Source organism: Lepisosteus platostomus, chromosome 26 (assembly GCF_059453375.1).
Source record: "Lepisosteus platostomus isolate fLepPlt1 chromosome 26, fLepPlt1.hap1, whole genome shotgun sequence".
Classification (NCBI taxonomy): domain Eukaryota; kingdom Metazoa; phylum Chordata; class Actinopteri; order Semionotiformes; family Lepisosteidae; genus Lepisosteus; species Lepisosteus platostomus.
In genome coordinates, this window is record NC_142636.1 from 14,911,882 (window position 1) to 14,926,400 (window position 14,519).

At 54.3% G+C, this 14,519-nt stretch overlaps 1 protein-coding gene and 1 long non-coding RNA gene across 2 annotated transcripts in view; one reads left to right on the forward strand and one right to left on the reverse strand.

The window, feature by feature from the left end:
- Positions 1–7,689, reverse strand: LOC148640359 (uncharacterized). Its single transcript, XR_015930674.1, has 4 exons — positions 7,568–7,689; positions 2,918–3,108; positions 818–2,344; positions 1–778 (listed from the first exon to the last, which is right to left on the reverse strand). It is a non-coding gene; the product is annotated as an uncharacterized LOC148640359 (long non-coding RNA).
- The window catches only part of kcnn4 (potassium intermediate/small conductance calcium-activated channel, subfamily N, member 4), a 25,312-nt gene continuing 15,655 nt past the window's right edge, over positions 4,863–14,519 (forward strand). Inside the window, exons 1-2 of the mRNA XM_088621259.1 lie at positions 4,863–6,109; positions 12,847–12,942. Coding sequence (XP_088477385.1) covers positions 5,612–6,109; positions 12,847–12,942 — 594 coding nt within the window. The 5' untranslated portion in view covers positions 4,863–5,611. The remainder of the gene's footprint in view (positions 6,110–12,846; positions 12,943–14,519) is intronic.

The window sequence follows — 14,519 nt, forward strand, 5'->3', positions numbered from 1 at the left end:
GTGACGTTCCACACAACCTGTGTGGTGTCCTCTGTCCCAGCTGGGCGTCTGACCCCCTGCTCCACAGAGCTGTTTTTTCCAGAGCCTGACCTGTGTTTCTGGACAGTGACCGGATACATTGGGAGGATTCGCCCTCGGCTCAGTGTTACTGCTATGTGCTCACACTATGGCTTATTATATTTGCATGCTGATTTGCCAAAGATTAATCTTTAATCAGGAAGACATTTTCTTATCTTTACAGTTCTCAGGGCCATTTCTGCAATTGGAGATGTAGTACTTTTATCAGCTGGAACACCCAAAGAACAACAACAGATGCAAAATGAAGTGCATTAGGGACCATTCCACAGGATCCTTTAGGGGGATCATCTCAAGGAATCTCAATGAGCATGACCCTCACTTTCCCCCCCACCTGGGAGACACGCAGGGGTCATTCTGCACCAGCGGCCCCAGCTGGGAGACACGCAGGGGTCGTTCTGCACCAGCGGCCCCAGCTGGGAGACACACAGGGGTCGTTCTGCACCAGCAGCCCCAGCTGGGAGACACACAGGGGTCATTCTGCACCAGCGGCCCCAGCTGGGAGACACACAGGGGTCGTTCTGCACCAGCGGCCCCAGCTGGGAGACACACAGGGGTCGTTCTGCACCAGCGGCCCCAGCTGGGAGACACACAGGGGTCATTCTGCACCAGCGGCCCCAGCTGGGAGACACACAGGGGTTGTTCTGCACCAGCGGCCCCAGCTGGGAGACACACAGGGATCATTCTGCACCAGTGGCCCCACCTGAGAGACACAGGGATCATTCTGCACCAGTGACCCTACCTGGGAGACACAGGGGTCATTCTGCACCAGCGGTCCCACCCATACCTTCTCCTGACTGGATCAGCCCAGACGTTCCAGATGTTGCTGCAGCCCGTGTCTGCTCTTGTCCCGACTCTCCTCTTTCCTGTCTGAGATGGAGAGTGGCTTCTGCTGCAGGCTGTGCCAGGTGGATGGCAGGCAGGAGGAACCGCCCTCTTTCTGAGAAATGCAGGCAGGACAGCCGGCTGCTTTTTTACCAAGGGTGTGCCCCAGCTCTCGGGCTTTGGCAAATAAACTACTGCAGAGGACAGTGTCCCATGATCCTCAGCCTCGCTTCTACACTGCCACAGGATCTGTAGGTTCTCATTTCTAAGGGAAGGTCAGAGAATGAAAACCTCACTCTTTCACAACACGTATTGTAGCTATTTCTGGATCATTTTGCAATTCTGATTTCCTTATGAGGAGATATTACTCTGCATTGTACTCACTCGGGTCCAGTCCTGCTGCACCAGGAGGACAGCTGGTCTGGTGGTTCAGGTCCAGTCCTGTGGTTCAGGTCCAGTCCTGCTGCACCAGGAGGACAGCTGGTCTGGTGGTTCAGGTCCAGTCCTGTTACACCAGGAGGACAGCTGGTCTGGTGGTTCAGGTCCAGTCCTGTTACACCAGGTGGCCAGCTGGTCCGGTGGTTCAGGTCCAGTCCTGTTACACTGGGAGGACAGCCGGTCCAATCAAAGCTTTAGAAGCAAAAGAATCTTTCATCTGAACCAGACAGTGGTCCCGCAGCTGACCTTCACAGAGACAGTTCACCTGTTTCATGATGCTGAAGCCCCACCCAGGAACAGAGTGTTTGAATGCGAAGTGACGCTGCACCTCTCTCTCTCTCTCTTCCTGAGAAGACACTGTCAGCAATTTCCACTGAAGTGCAAATGGAATTATTGGCACAAGGAATCTTTTCCAGGACAAAAAAAAAAACACGCAAAACCAGACCAACAGGACACAGGTCGGCTCATGAAGAGCGGCTCCCTGTGTGCCTGAGACCCAGATGCTGCAGTGCTTGAGGCTGCTCCTTTCTGTGCCCGGTGTTGTGTCACATGAGCATGTACTGCTCCGTGCCTGGGCTGACCTTCTGCTTCTGACAGGAAACGACAAGCTAAGGGAAGCAGAATTTCCCACAGGGCTATTTTTAAAGCCACATGATCACACGAGGGGTGGGATGTTGGAGTTAGCCCGGGCACTGCGGTCTCATTCGGCACCTGCCAGTTCCCTGCGAAGTGAAGTGAGCTTTTGCATCGGCAGAGGCTGAGCCGGCCCGGTGCTCCTCAGAGCTGCTCCAGCGCTCTGCCACACGGGAGCAGGCCCACGCCCACAGCAGGTATCGGGTTCGACCCGATCAGATCAGACCTGATCGGATTCCTGCGATTAGAAATCATCTAATCAATAAAGCGCCCAGGAAGGAAGCAGGTAGGGGGTCGACCCCTCTCACTCCGATCCGCAGGTTCTCGGGAGGTTGCAGGCGGATTCTCTCTGCACAGGACAGCTGCACTCAATCTGCAGGGAGGCCAATGACGGGGCTTAATTTCACAGTGAAGCCCAGGTCACAGATTGCACACATCCAGCACGAGCACATTACTGCTTAACCACATTGCGGAAGGCCTGGGAGTGATCGCCGGGAGCTGTGTGGTCTGTAAACGCAGGACGGAGCTGACCTGCGTGAACAGCCGCAGCAGCTAGTTTCGAAGGGATTGCGTATCAGAAGACGAGGACAGCACTGGGCCCAATCTGACCTGAGCTGGGAAGCCCTTGCAGTGAGTCTGTCCTGCAGGACTTATTGAGCTCAGTCAAGACTGAAACCACACAAGACTCTCTCCTGCTCTCCTGATGAAGTCCCTTCCGACGAGTGTGTCTGCTAACCGTCTGCATCAGTGGGGGTGCTGAGTCCAGGCAGGGCTGGTTCAGACTCGTGTGATCGATGTGTTGCCTGTATAATTTCAGGAGTCTGTTTGACTGGTCTTGCTCATCTGTCTTCGAAGAAAACAGAAGCAGCGATGTGGCCGCAATCGCTAATTACCCAATAAAGCTGCCCCTGCTTGTGCAAGAGAGGAAAGTAACTGTTTGACCCACCTGGTCAGTGTCAGGAAGCGTGCTGGAGGGGAGGAACTGGGCCTCCCCGATGGGCCTGACAGCACTGTGCAACGGTGAAATGCTTCCCCCTTTCCCCCTCTCGTTCCCTTGCACCCGTGTTCCCCATGGACAGCTGACGAGCTGCCCTTGGGGAGGTGGAGAACGGAGAGGCTGTCAGGGCGCTGACTGTCCTGGGATGAGATATAAAGACAGTGTCAGGGATGGCTTCCGGAGCGCCTGGTTCGACCCGACGCGGCGCTGAGGCTGCAGGAGGTAGCTAGTGATTGGTGTCCAGATCCCAAAGGCAAAAGGATCCCAGATCAAGACGAGAGGCGAGACGAAGGAGGAAACAAGGTCTGGTCGCCAGGAATCAGGCCCGGAGTAGCAGCCAAGGGTAATTCTCACTCGTGATCGGGGACTGAGTGGAGGGAGAGGAAGATCGTGAGGAAGGACAGTTGGTTAACTCGTTTGTGGTGAGAGGTGCTCGTAGGAACGCGCTTCGTGACAGATGGTGTAGGAATGCCTGAGGAGTGTCTTTTCTCCCAAGCGAGTGACAGAGAGTTGAGAACGCCGCCCTGTTGTAAACCGAGCTGTTTTATGGAGTGTGCTACGGAGCGCTACTTTTGCAAACCGGAGAATAAACACAAGGCCTGTAAGACCCATAACAATGCCCTGTCTATATAGCGCCTCTCGTGCAGCACCACCTGAAGGTGCCGCAGCTCTGTTCCTCCCCAGCGGGGGGCGCCGTGAGCAGGCTCCCATCCCTGCTCCGGGCCCACTGGACTGCAGGATGGCAGGAGCAGGTCCTCTCTGTGTGGGCTGTCGCTACGAGAGGTCAGCAGCTCTTCCTGGTCTGGGGATCACCGCAGCGCGGAGCTGTAAGTCACATGCATCACCCTTCCGCTAAATAAAGAGGATGCTCCTGTGTCCACATTGCACAATTAGCTCATGGGCGGCTCACTCACCGGGGGAATTACAGGGATCTGGGCTCTTGGCGTGCTGTCGGTGCGCATGCTTGCTATACACCTCTCCAGCCAGCAGAGGGCCCCATCGCAGCAAGTGCTCAAATCAGAAGCTACAGCGCGGCGGCTGTGAGCGTGGAATCAGTCCTAACAGTGAGCCAGGGGTCTAGCAGAGGCTTGGGGGCCACAGGCTGCAGGTCCTCATCAGCTGTTACTGCAGAGTCACTGATAACAGGAAGTCCGTTTTACACCTCATCCCAAGGAAAGGTGGTTTGCCAGTACAGGATGACCGCATAAGAGGCAGAAAGACCTGAACCACTGGACCAGCTGTCCTCCTGGTCTAACAGGACTGGACCTGAACCACTGGACCGGCTGTCCTCCTGGTCTAACAGGACTGGACCTGAACCACTGGACCGGCTGTCCTGGTGTAACAGGACTGGTTCTGAACCACTGGACCGGCTGTCCTGGTGTAACAGGACTGGACCTGAACCACTGGACCGGCTGTCCTCCTGGTCTAACAGGACTGGACCTGAACCACTGGACCGGCTGTCCTGGTGTAACAGGACTGGTTCTGAACCACTGGACCGGCTGTCCTGGTGTAACAGGACTGGACCTGAACCACTGGACCAGCTGTCCTCCTGGTCTAACAGGACTGGACCTGAACCACTGGACCAGCTGTCCTCCTGGTGTGATAGGACTGGTTCTGAACCTAGCAGGGGATGAAGTGATGAAGTGGTGGTTCAATGTCTCTCTTCTCCTCCACACTGGGCTGTGGCTGCAATCCCACTTCACCTCCAAGGACCAGTGAGTCAGCATATCCTTCCTTCCAGGATTATCCCGTTTCTACCAGCCCTTGGTTCCTGAAATTCCCTGATCGGCACAGTGGAACGGATGAGCTCCTCCAGGAATGACTTCCAGAAATATTTTCTGCCGGGGAGCCTGGGTCAGTGTCTGCAGCCAGGTGTGCACATGGGTCCGAGAGACCTGCAGCCTCCACGCACAACTGCACCTGACTCGGTCACGCGTGTGCCTGCCTAGCGATTGAAGAAATCGACGTTTTTTTTGGAGAGGGGTTGTTGATTGGTTATTTTTAGAGCTCAATCGTGTTGTCGTTGCTGCCTGGATATACTGTTAGGCTTTTGTTAGATGTAACGCCGCGTGTGCTGTAAGTCTGCGTAGTAAAGGCAGCTGGTAGTGTAGAGACAGATGACGGACGCAGACAGACGGGTCTTCTGATCGCCCAGAGGCACCATTACAGCGCGAGCGCTCAGTTACACCAGCAGTCAGGGGCAGCGAGAGCAGCGCTCCGTCTTCACTTTCATCGCCAGAGTCTAAAATCACAGACAGCTGTAAAGTGCGCGGCCGTGTGTACATAACGTGCTGATTATTTCCTTTGCCCTTATTATGATTCATTTTTTTCTCTTTGGAAGTCGGTGTGCTAGTTACAGCAAAGTTAGCGCGCTGGGTGTTTATCGGAGATTAAACAAGCTCGGCATGCCGACGTCGGAAAACAGACGGAGCGCTGGTGTCGCGGCATGACAGAGCAGGGTGCAGAGCGCACAAAAAGAGACGACTTATCAGACGCCTGCAGCGACGCGGGAGCGATCAGACTTGTCGATATGAAAGAGGACTTCCCATAACTTATGCAAACGCCAGCTCCGGGTCTCAGACACGACACCCAGCTCCCCTGGCACACGCACGGGCTGGGGCGCCGCGCACACGCCCGAGGTTGATGCTGGCCCGCGCGCCGGGCAGCGCTTCACGCGGGACAGCGGACCGTGCCGTCCCGGCAGCGGCGAGGGCGCCGCGCGACCCCTGGCTCGGCCCTCGCGCGCGCGGGGGTCCCCGGCTCGCGGGCGCCGGGCTATGCCGGCCGGCGCAGCAGGAGGACGAGGCGGCGGCGCGAGGGGATAAGGTGCCGGGGGGACGGTGCGACACGGCGGACATGGAGCTCCTGGAAACAACGCTGCTGCCCGCCGGCTCCAAGGCGGCGAGCGTGAACTGCGACCGAGGGCTCGACGGCGGCGGCGGCGGAGAAGGAGGAGGCGGGGTGGACGCGACCCAAGTCAGCGTGCCCGGCAGCCCCCCGGCCAGCCTGTTCAAGCTGCGCGACCGCAGGCTGCTGCTGCAGGACAAGCAGCGGCTGTGCACCTGGGCGGTGGGCGCCGCCGTGCTGGGCATCCTGCTGATGATCGTGCACGCCGAGCTCTGCCCGGCCGTGTACGTGGCGGTAGGTGCTTCAGTCCAGCCGTGCGGGAGCAGCTCAGAACCGGCCGCGGCCATGTGCTGGAGCTCATCGCTGTAGTTACTCCAGTTCAGTACGGGCGGCTCGGGTCCAGCAAGGTCTGCTGTATGTACTACAGTACAGACCAGTTTACCACAGTGTGTTATAGTGTACTACAGTACAGACCAGTTTACCACAGTGGGTTATAGTGTACTACAGTATAGACCAGTTTACCACAGTGGGTTATAGTGTACTACAGTATAGACCAGTTTACCACAGTGGGTTATAGTGTACTACAGTATAGACCAGTTTACCACAGTGTGTTATAGTGTACTACAGTATAGACCAGTTTACCACAGTGGGTTATAGTGTACTACAGTATAGACCAGTTTACCACAGTGGGTTATAGTGTACTACAGTATAGACCAGTTTACCGCAGTGTGTTATAGTGTACTACAGTATAGACCAGTTTACCACAGTGGGTTATAGTGTACTACAGTATAGACCAGTTTACCACAGTGTGTTATAGTGTACTACAGTATAGACCAGTTTACCACAGTGGGTTATAGTGTACTACAGTATAGACCAGTTTACCACAGTGTGTTATAGTGTACTACAGTATAGACCAGTTTACCACAGTGGGTTATAGTGTACTACAGTATAGACCAGTTTACCACAGTGTGTTATAGTGTACTACAGTATAGACCAGTTTACCACAGTGGGTTATAGTGTACTACAGTATAGACCAGAGTTTACCACAGTGTGTTATAGTGTACTACAGTACAGACCACAGTTTACCACAGTGGGTTATAGTGTACTACAGTATAGACCAGAGTTTACTGCAGTGTGTTATAGTGTACTACAGTATAGTCCACAGCTTACCACAGTGTGTTATAGTGTACTACAGTATAGACCAGAGTTTACCACAGTGGGTTATAGTGTACTACAGTATAGAAAACAGTTTACCACAGCAGGTTGTAGTGTACTGTTGTTTACTACCGTGTTATAGTGTACTACAGTATGCAGTTCACTACACTGTATTATAGTGTATTACAGTACATACCAGTTTACCACAGTGTGCTATAGAGTATTACAGTATATATTGCTGCTTCCTACAGTGTTGAAGTGCATTAGAGTGTACATATACAGTTTACTACAGTGGTTTATAGTGTACTACGGTATATGTTACAGTATATACTATAGTACTATTTAGTGAATAGTAAAATTAAAAGAGTCACTATAGTGTTTAATACAGAGAAATATTGTTTTTCTGGGATCTTATTTAAGATATTTATATATATATTTAATTCGATTTTTTAAGTAGCATTTTGTCGGAGGAGGAGGCAGATAACGTCACAACACGTCGTTGTCAATTAATTCGACTGTAATTATTTATGTACCGAGAGTATAGCTGGTGTAGTTCTCCAGAGACCCAACTCGCGAAACAGCTTTTCAGTTTCATACCTGTCGTGTCTTTACGCACTGAAGACCGAATGGCAGACCCGCCTCTTGTCCTCGCCTGTACCTTAAACCGAGAATAACGACGACAAGACTTAAAACAACGATTCCTCATGCTCTGAACTGTTATTTCGTTTCTGGAAATGCGGATAGTTTGCGCCCCCACCGCGCGCGGCGAACACGCCGGCTCGTGTCCACGAGCAGCACCTGGGCGCCGTCGGGATTTTTTTTTTTGTTGTTGTTTTTGTTATGTATGATATTCAAATTCGCGTCCTGGATTCTGTGTCGTTAACCGCTGAAACTGGAATGCAACGAAAGATAAATCATTTAGTCGCTGGCAAACCGGCCAGTAGAGTATTACAGCATTTTTACCAGCAGTAGCAGAGGTTACTGCCCTTTAACAACAGTAAACACTGCAGAAAAACAGAGAAGGCGTTTCTACTTCGGGCAGTAAGCAGAACAGAGCAAGTAATTGCGCGCAAGGACAGTAAACTCTGTAACTGCCCCAGCACTGGCGCCCGTGGAGCTCGCGGGACCCTGCAGGGGCCGGTGAATCGCGCGCCTCTCCGCGCTCCCACGGCGCCTGCGCAGAGCAGATGCTGTAGCCGCTGTAGATGCTGTAGTGCTGTAGATAAGGACACGATAAGGTGTACAATAACGTTACTGTGCGGCCCACAGATAAAACGGGCGCTCCGTATCGTGTTATTCTGCAGGTGAAAGAAAGTGCACAGCAATGTTACCCTGCAGCTTACGGGAAAATTGCTCTCCGAGCCTGTCGTGGTCAGCTCCGCCAACAAGGCTCCTGAATCCGGAAAGGAAATCTGTCCACCCGGTTTCTCACCAGTTCATCCAGTTCAGGGTCGGGGGAGCTCCAACCCGTCCCAGCAAGCAACAGGCACAATGTGGGGTACACCCTTGACGGACACCAGTCCATCACAGGACACACTCACTCTGGACAGGACACCAGTCCATCACAGAGCACACACACTCACACACACACACACACTCACACCAGGGGCAGTTTTTCCAGACACCAGTTAACCTACCAGCATGTCTCTGGTAGAGACCCCCCCCCCCCCCCCCACACACACACTGCTCCACCCTGCTGCCTGTGAAAATAAAATAAATTGGGCTCGACGGTTTCTCTTGCCTTCCTGCTTGAGCAGGTACTGACATGATATTTAGTTTGTAAAAGCAATGCCTTGGTTACAGAAATAATTAGCGATATTAATAGAGATAATCAGTATAGATTTCTAACCCCAAAGCTTTTTTGAAAAAGATCTACCCGAGGCTTATCAGAAAAGTACTTATTCCCGATAAGGAGTGTGACATTCCCAGCGTCTCTGCTGGATAAGTCACCAGTCTCTCACAGAGCCAATCTAGAGACACCTATTAACCTGAACACCTGGAGAAAACGCAAAGGGAACATGCGAACTCCACACAGAAGCCTCCCCAGTTCAGATTGGCACCCACGGCCCGGGACCCGGGAGTCCACCGTGCCTGCCCCCGGAGAAACAGGATTCTGCTTGCGGAATCACGGCCCTCGGGGGGTTTTCTTTCCCCGATGAAAGTTACAAATTCAGTGGGTTTTGTTGCGCAATAGTGCTGAGTCCGTGGAAATTCACAAGCCTCCTGGAGAGGAATTTCCGTCACGGGTGAGACCTTCAGACGCGGCTATAAAAATAAGGAGTGACACTACATTCTGATCTTCCCGGCGCACCTGCGCTGCAGGTACAATTCCTGATTTATGACTACAGGCTGGGAGCGACTCGCTTCCTGTGTAGTCTGGGACCGGCGGGACCAGGGCGGGGCGGCCTTCCTGCTCGGAATGAAGGTCCAGTTCAGATGTGGCTGGGCCGACAGGCTGACACACGGGCTGGGCGGGGCAGACCGCGAGTCCCGGCTCGATCACGCTCTCACCGGGGCCGCTATTTTAAGACCGGCGGGTTTGTCCCTTCTGACTAATTACTAAAAAAGCTGCTGCTCGGATCAGCGCTTTCTGAAAGTCGAGCCGCCGGGATCAGCTGACAGCCGCGCCCGCCTCACTCCCGGCCGGTGTCGGAGAGCAGCAGCGGCCCGGGACTGGAGGCGACTCCGTCACCGTGCGCCCGGGCACTTCACCACAGAGTACTCATCATCATCATCATCATCATCATCACATCATAGGAGGAGGAGGAAGACGAAAACATGTATTATTATTATTATTATTATTGAACAAGTCATTTTATTCCATGCTGAATTAATTCACACCCGAAGAAGGCTCCACAGCCGAAACGTTGTGTTTTCTCTCTTCTCTTGTCAGCAGGAATAAACCTTTACTTGTTCCTTTGCAGCCTACGCATGCTGACGCAGCTCCCCGCTTGAACTACTTCAGCTTTATGATGATGATGATGATGATGATGGTTAACGCCTTAGAGTTGTGTAGGGCCGTGTCGTCTCCCTCCCAGTGAACACAGAAGCCTTAGCTGGATACAGCAGTGTGTAAAAACCGCCCGGACAGAAGTCTGCGTTCACGATTACTCTGTCTCATCACGGGTATAAATACTGCACTGCGCGTGGCGGGGACCGGTCAGCTCTCCCGCGCCCACGCCGGGTTTCCCCCTCGCGTGTTTTGCTTCTCCTTCGGCCCTCATCAGGCTCGTGCCGGCGGCGCGGGCTCGCCGAGAACAATGCGAGCGCGGTGGAAATGTCAGACCTCGGGCCGGGCCGGACCGGAAACGCGCCGCGCCCCACCCCCGTGGGCCTGGCCGATCTGCGGCGCCGATAGCGGCGGGTCGGACCTGCGTCGGGCGGGCTCGGCGTGCGGAAGCGAGAGCTGTTGTTTCAGTAACTGGCTCGCCCCGCTTGTTTTGACTGGGTGACGCATCCCAGTTGGTGAAACCAGAATCCCAGCTTGATAGCAGCAGACTCTGTTATGTCCCTCGACTTCAGCTGTTTATTTAACTTGCAGGTGTTTTGGAAGAAAGAATCTGTGTGGAAAACAGGCCTAGTGCAAAACCTTTTTGTATAGGAGCTTCTAACGGGCAGAAGGGTTTAATTGAGCATTATATTAGATCAAAATAGAGTTTCAGCTTTCAGACTGAGAGCTAAATTCAACATGGCATGAACTGTAATGTGACTTATGAAGGCTTTTGTCGAGCTCTTTGGTGGTTAAGTGAGTTAATCTGGGCTCATGAGGACAATAACTGTCTCAGTTCAGTCCCTGAGAGCCCCAGTCCTTCAGGGGCTCTGGGGGTCTTCAGTCAGGGGTTAAAGGTCACAGTGAATCTGGGCTCATGAGGACAGTAACTGGCTCAGTTCAGTCCCTGAGAACCCCAGTACTTCAGGGGCTCTGGGGCTCTTCAGTCAGGGGTTAAAGGTCACAGTGAATCTGGGCTCATGAGGACAGTAACTGTCTCAGTTCAGTCCCTGAGAGCCCCAGTCCTTCAGGGGCTCTGGGGGTCTTCAGTCAGGGGTTAAAGGTCACAGTGAATCTGGGCTCATGAGGACAGTAACTGGCTCAGTTCAGTCCCTGAGAACCCCAGTACTTCAGGGGCTCTGGGGCTCTTCAGTCAGGGGTTAAAGGTCACAGTGAATCTGGGCTCATGAGGACAGTAACTGGCTCAGTTCAGTCCCTGAGAACCCCAGTACTTCAGGGGCTCTGGGGCTCTTCAGTCAGGGGTTAAAGGTCACAGTGAATCTGGGCTCATGAGGACAGTAACTGGCTCAGTTCAGTCCCTGAGAACCCCAGTACTTCAGGGGCTCTGGGGCTCTTCAGTCAGGGGTTAAAGGTCACTGTGAATCTGGGCTCATGAAGACAGTACCTGGCTCAGTTCAGCCCCTGAGAGCCCAGTCCTTCAGGGGGTCTGGGGGTCTTCAATCAGCCAAGCAGCGTTTCACAATCCTCTCTGGCTCGGATTCCCGAGTCCTCCTGTGAGTCAGAACTGACTCTCTGCCAATAGGATGCGTTTCTATAGCGAAGTGATAACACATCCGGCCGCTGAGCTCGCCTGTGACGAGGAGCCCCGTGTTTGCCTTGGAGGGCTGGCTGTCAGGTGTGTTGACTCCTCGCGTGAGCGTGTCTGGGCTGGCGGCCCGCAGGAAGTGTCCTGGCAGGGCATGCTGGGTCAGCGTCGAGGCGGTGATTTAGCGCGGTGACCTTCCTCGATGTGTAGGTTTTGGCACAGGAAGTGCTGCTGCGTCTGCCTGGTGGGTTCTGGGAGTAAGGTGGGGCTGCGGATCGAGAAGTGGGTTAGCAACTGGAATCACTCATCATCCCCTGAACCAGCTTATAGACCATTCTGGGCTGCTGTTCAGACCTGCTGACACACTGACCCACCCTCCAGGACCAGGACTGGACAGCCCTGCAGACACACTGACCAGTCTCTCCAGGACCAGGACTGGACAACCCTGCAGACACACTGACCAGTCTCTCCAGGACCAGGACTGGACAGCCCTGCAGACACACTGACTGTCCCTCCAGGACCAGGACTGGACAGCCCTGCGGACACACTGACCAGTCTCTCCAGGACCAGGACTGGACAGCCCTGCAGACACACTGACTGACCCTCCAGGACCAGGACTGGACAGCCCTGCGGACACCCTGACTGACCCTCCAGGACCAGGACTGGACAGCCCTGCGGACACCCTGACTAAACCCTCCAGGACCAGGACTGGACAGCCCTGCAGACACACTGACTGACCCTCCAGGACCAGGACTGGACAGCCCTGCAGACATACTGACCAGTCTCTCCAGGACCCGGACTGGACAGCCCTGCAGACACACTGACCCTCAGTACTGCTGTGTGAAGTGCTGGGTAACATGATGTTTGTGTTTACCAGTCAGAATGCACTCACAGCCAGGCAGCTGACTGCGATCGCTGGAATCTTGGCCTGGGGCACCTACAGCTCCTCCACGCCCACGTCCCGCCCTGCGGAGGGGGCTGCACCGTGCGGTCAGAGAGGAAGGCTGGTCTGGAGCTGACCCAGGGCCCCAGCGCCGTGGGGCAGCGGTGCCCATTACTAGGCCTCTGTGCCCTTAGTGACTGTTCTTCTGTTCTGGTATTTCCAGTACTCACACGTTTCTCATTGCTGATCTTGTGTCCAGATTAGGCTGCGACGAGGGGTAACGGTATGTAGCCCCAGTTTTAGGAGATCCGGTTCGAAGTCGATGGACGGGTGGCTCCTGCACCTCGAGGTGAGGAGCTCCCAGTGCTCAGCTCACCAGGGGGGTGTTCTGGTGGTGGCGGAGTGGGGTTCCTAATATTTTGGCCACTGAGTGCACTAACCCTCTCCCTCTCCCACAGAACTCCGTCTACTCCTTCTCCGTCAAGGCGATGATCAGCCTGTCCACAGGCTGCCTGCTCATCCTCGTCGTGGCCTTCCACTACAAGGATGTCCGGGTGAGTGGGACCAGGGCCTCTCTGGGGGAGGCCAGTGTGTCTGTCGGTCAGTCAGTGTGTCTGTCAGTGTGTCGGTCAGTGTGTCAGTCAGCATGTCGGCAGTGTGTTGGTCAGTGTGGGAGTCAGTGTGTCGGTCAGTGTGTCTGTCAGTGTGTTGGTTAGCCAGTGTGTTGGTCAGTATATCTGTCTGTCAGCGTGTCAGTCGGTTAGTCAGTGTGCCGGTCACTATGTCTGTCGGTCAGTGTGTTAGCGTGTTGGTCAGTCAGTGTGTTAGTCTGTTGGTCAGACAGCATGTTAGAGTATTTGCCAGGCAGTGTATTAGTGTATCACTGTGTCTGTTGGTGTGTTTGTGTGCTGGTCAGCCAGTGCGCCAGTGAATGTGTCAATGTGTCAGTATGCTAGTGTCGGTTACTGTGTTGGTCACAGTGTCAGTCTGTTAATTCATCAGTCAGTGAGCGTGGGTGTCTGTCTGTCGGTCAGCGAGTTAAAAACAGTGGATCATACAGTAGTCAGTGCGTTAGTGGGTCAGTGAGTCAGTCATTATGTCAGTATATCAGTCGGCCAATAACTGTTTGAATCAATCAGTGTCATGATGTGCTGGTCAGTTAGATGTCCGCTGTTTCAGCAACGTGTCAGTGTCAGTCTGCTGGCTGTTAGTGTGAGTGCAGATCAGACAGACAGTCTGTCGGTGTTCAATGTAATCGCGGAGATCTCCTATGAATGACGTCAGACACGGACGGGCTCCCGGCATGCCCCGGGCCCGCGGGTGTCTCTCTCGCGCACCAGGAGCAAACAGCCCCCGCCAGCTGCGAGCTCGGCGCCCGCAGAGGGCAGCCAAGCATTCAGCTGAAGCCGTTATGCAAAAAGAGCTAAAAAAAAAAAAGCTACAGTCACCAAAAAAAAAAAACACACCTGACGATCACCCCGAGACCTTTCTCGGATCCCGGCACAATTCCATGCGCTTGTTCCCAATTTCCCGGCCAATTTCTCCCGGTGACCCGTCGCTGTTACAAACCCTGTAAGCACCGCACACGAACCGACATTTCACACCGCGCCGCAGCTCTGCAGTGGATGTGATCGGATGTGCCGCAGTCAGGGCGACATTCTGGCGACATTACGTGTTACCGGGCTGTGTCGTTTCAGCGCGGGTCTGAAAGTAGCACCAGCGGCTTAAAAAAGACCCAGGAAGCCCCCATCGAACCCGCGTCAAGCTCTGATCTGTGGGACCACAGTGTGCACCGCGTCGCAGCACGTAGTCGATTTTCCACAGGGTTCCTCATTTAGACCTGCTCGCCTTTTTTAGGAAATGAAACAGCCGCAAAGCAGTAATTGCGTCCCGAAACACAGCTGCAGCTCTTGCGCTGTTCCCCTCTGCGGGGTGCTCAGGAGTTCAGCTGAGGCGACAGCCCGCAGCAGGCCGAGAGAGCCGCGGCCGCCAGCCCGGGCGTGAAAATAAAGAGGCCGGGGCTCTCGGCGTGCTCTTCCGTGGGCCAAGCAGATAAGAGACGGCGGGCAGGGAGCGGCGTGGTGATGAGTTTTATCCGTGCTCAGCGCCGCTGACAAAGCCCTCCTGTTCC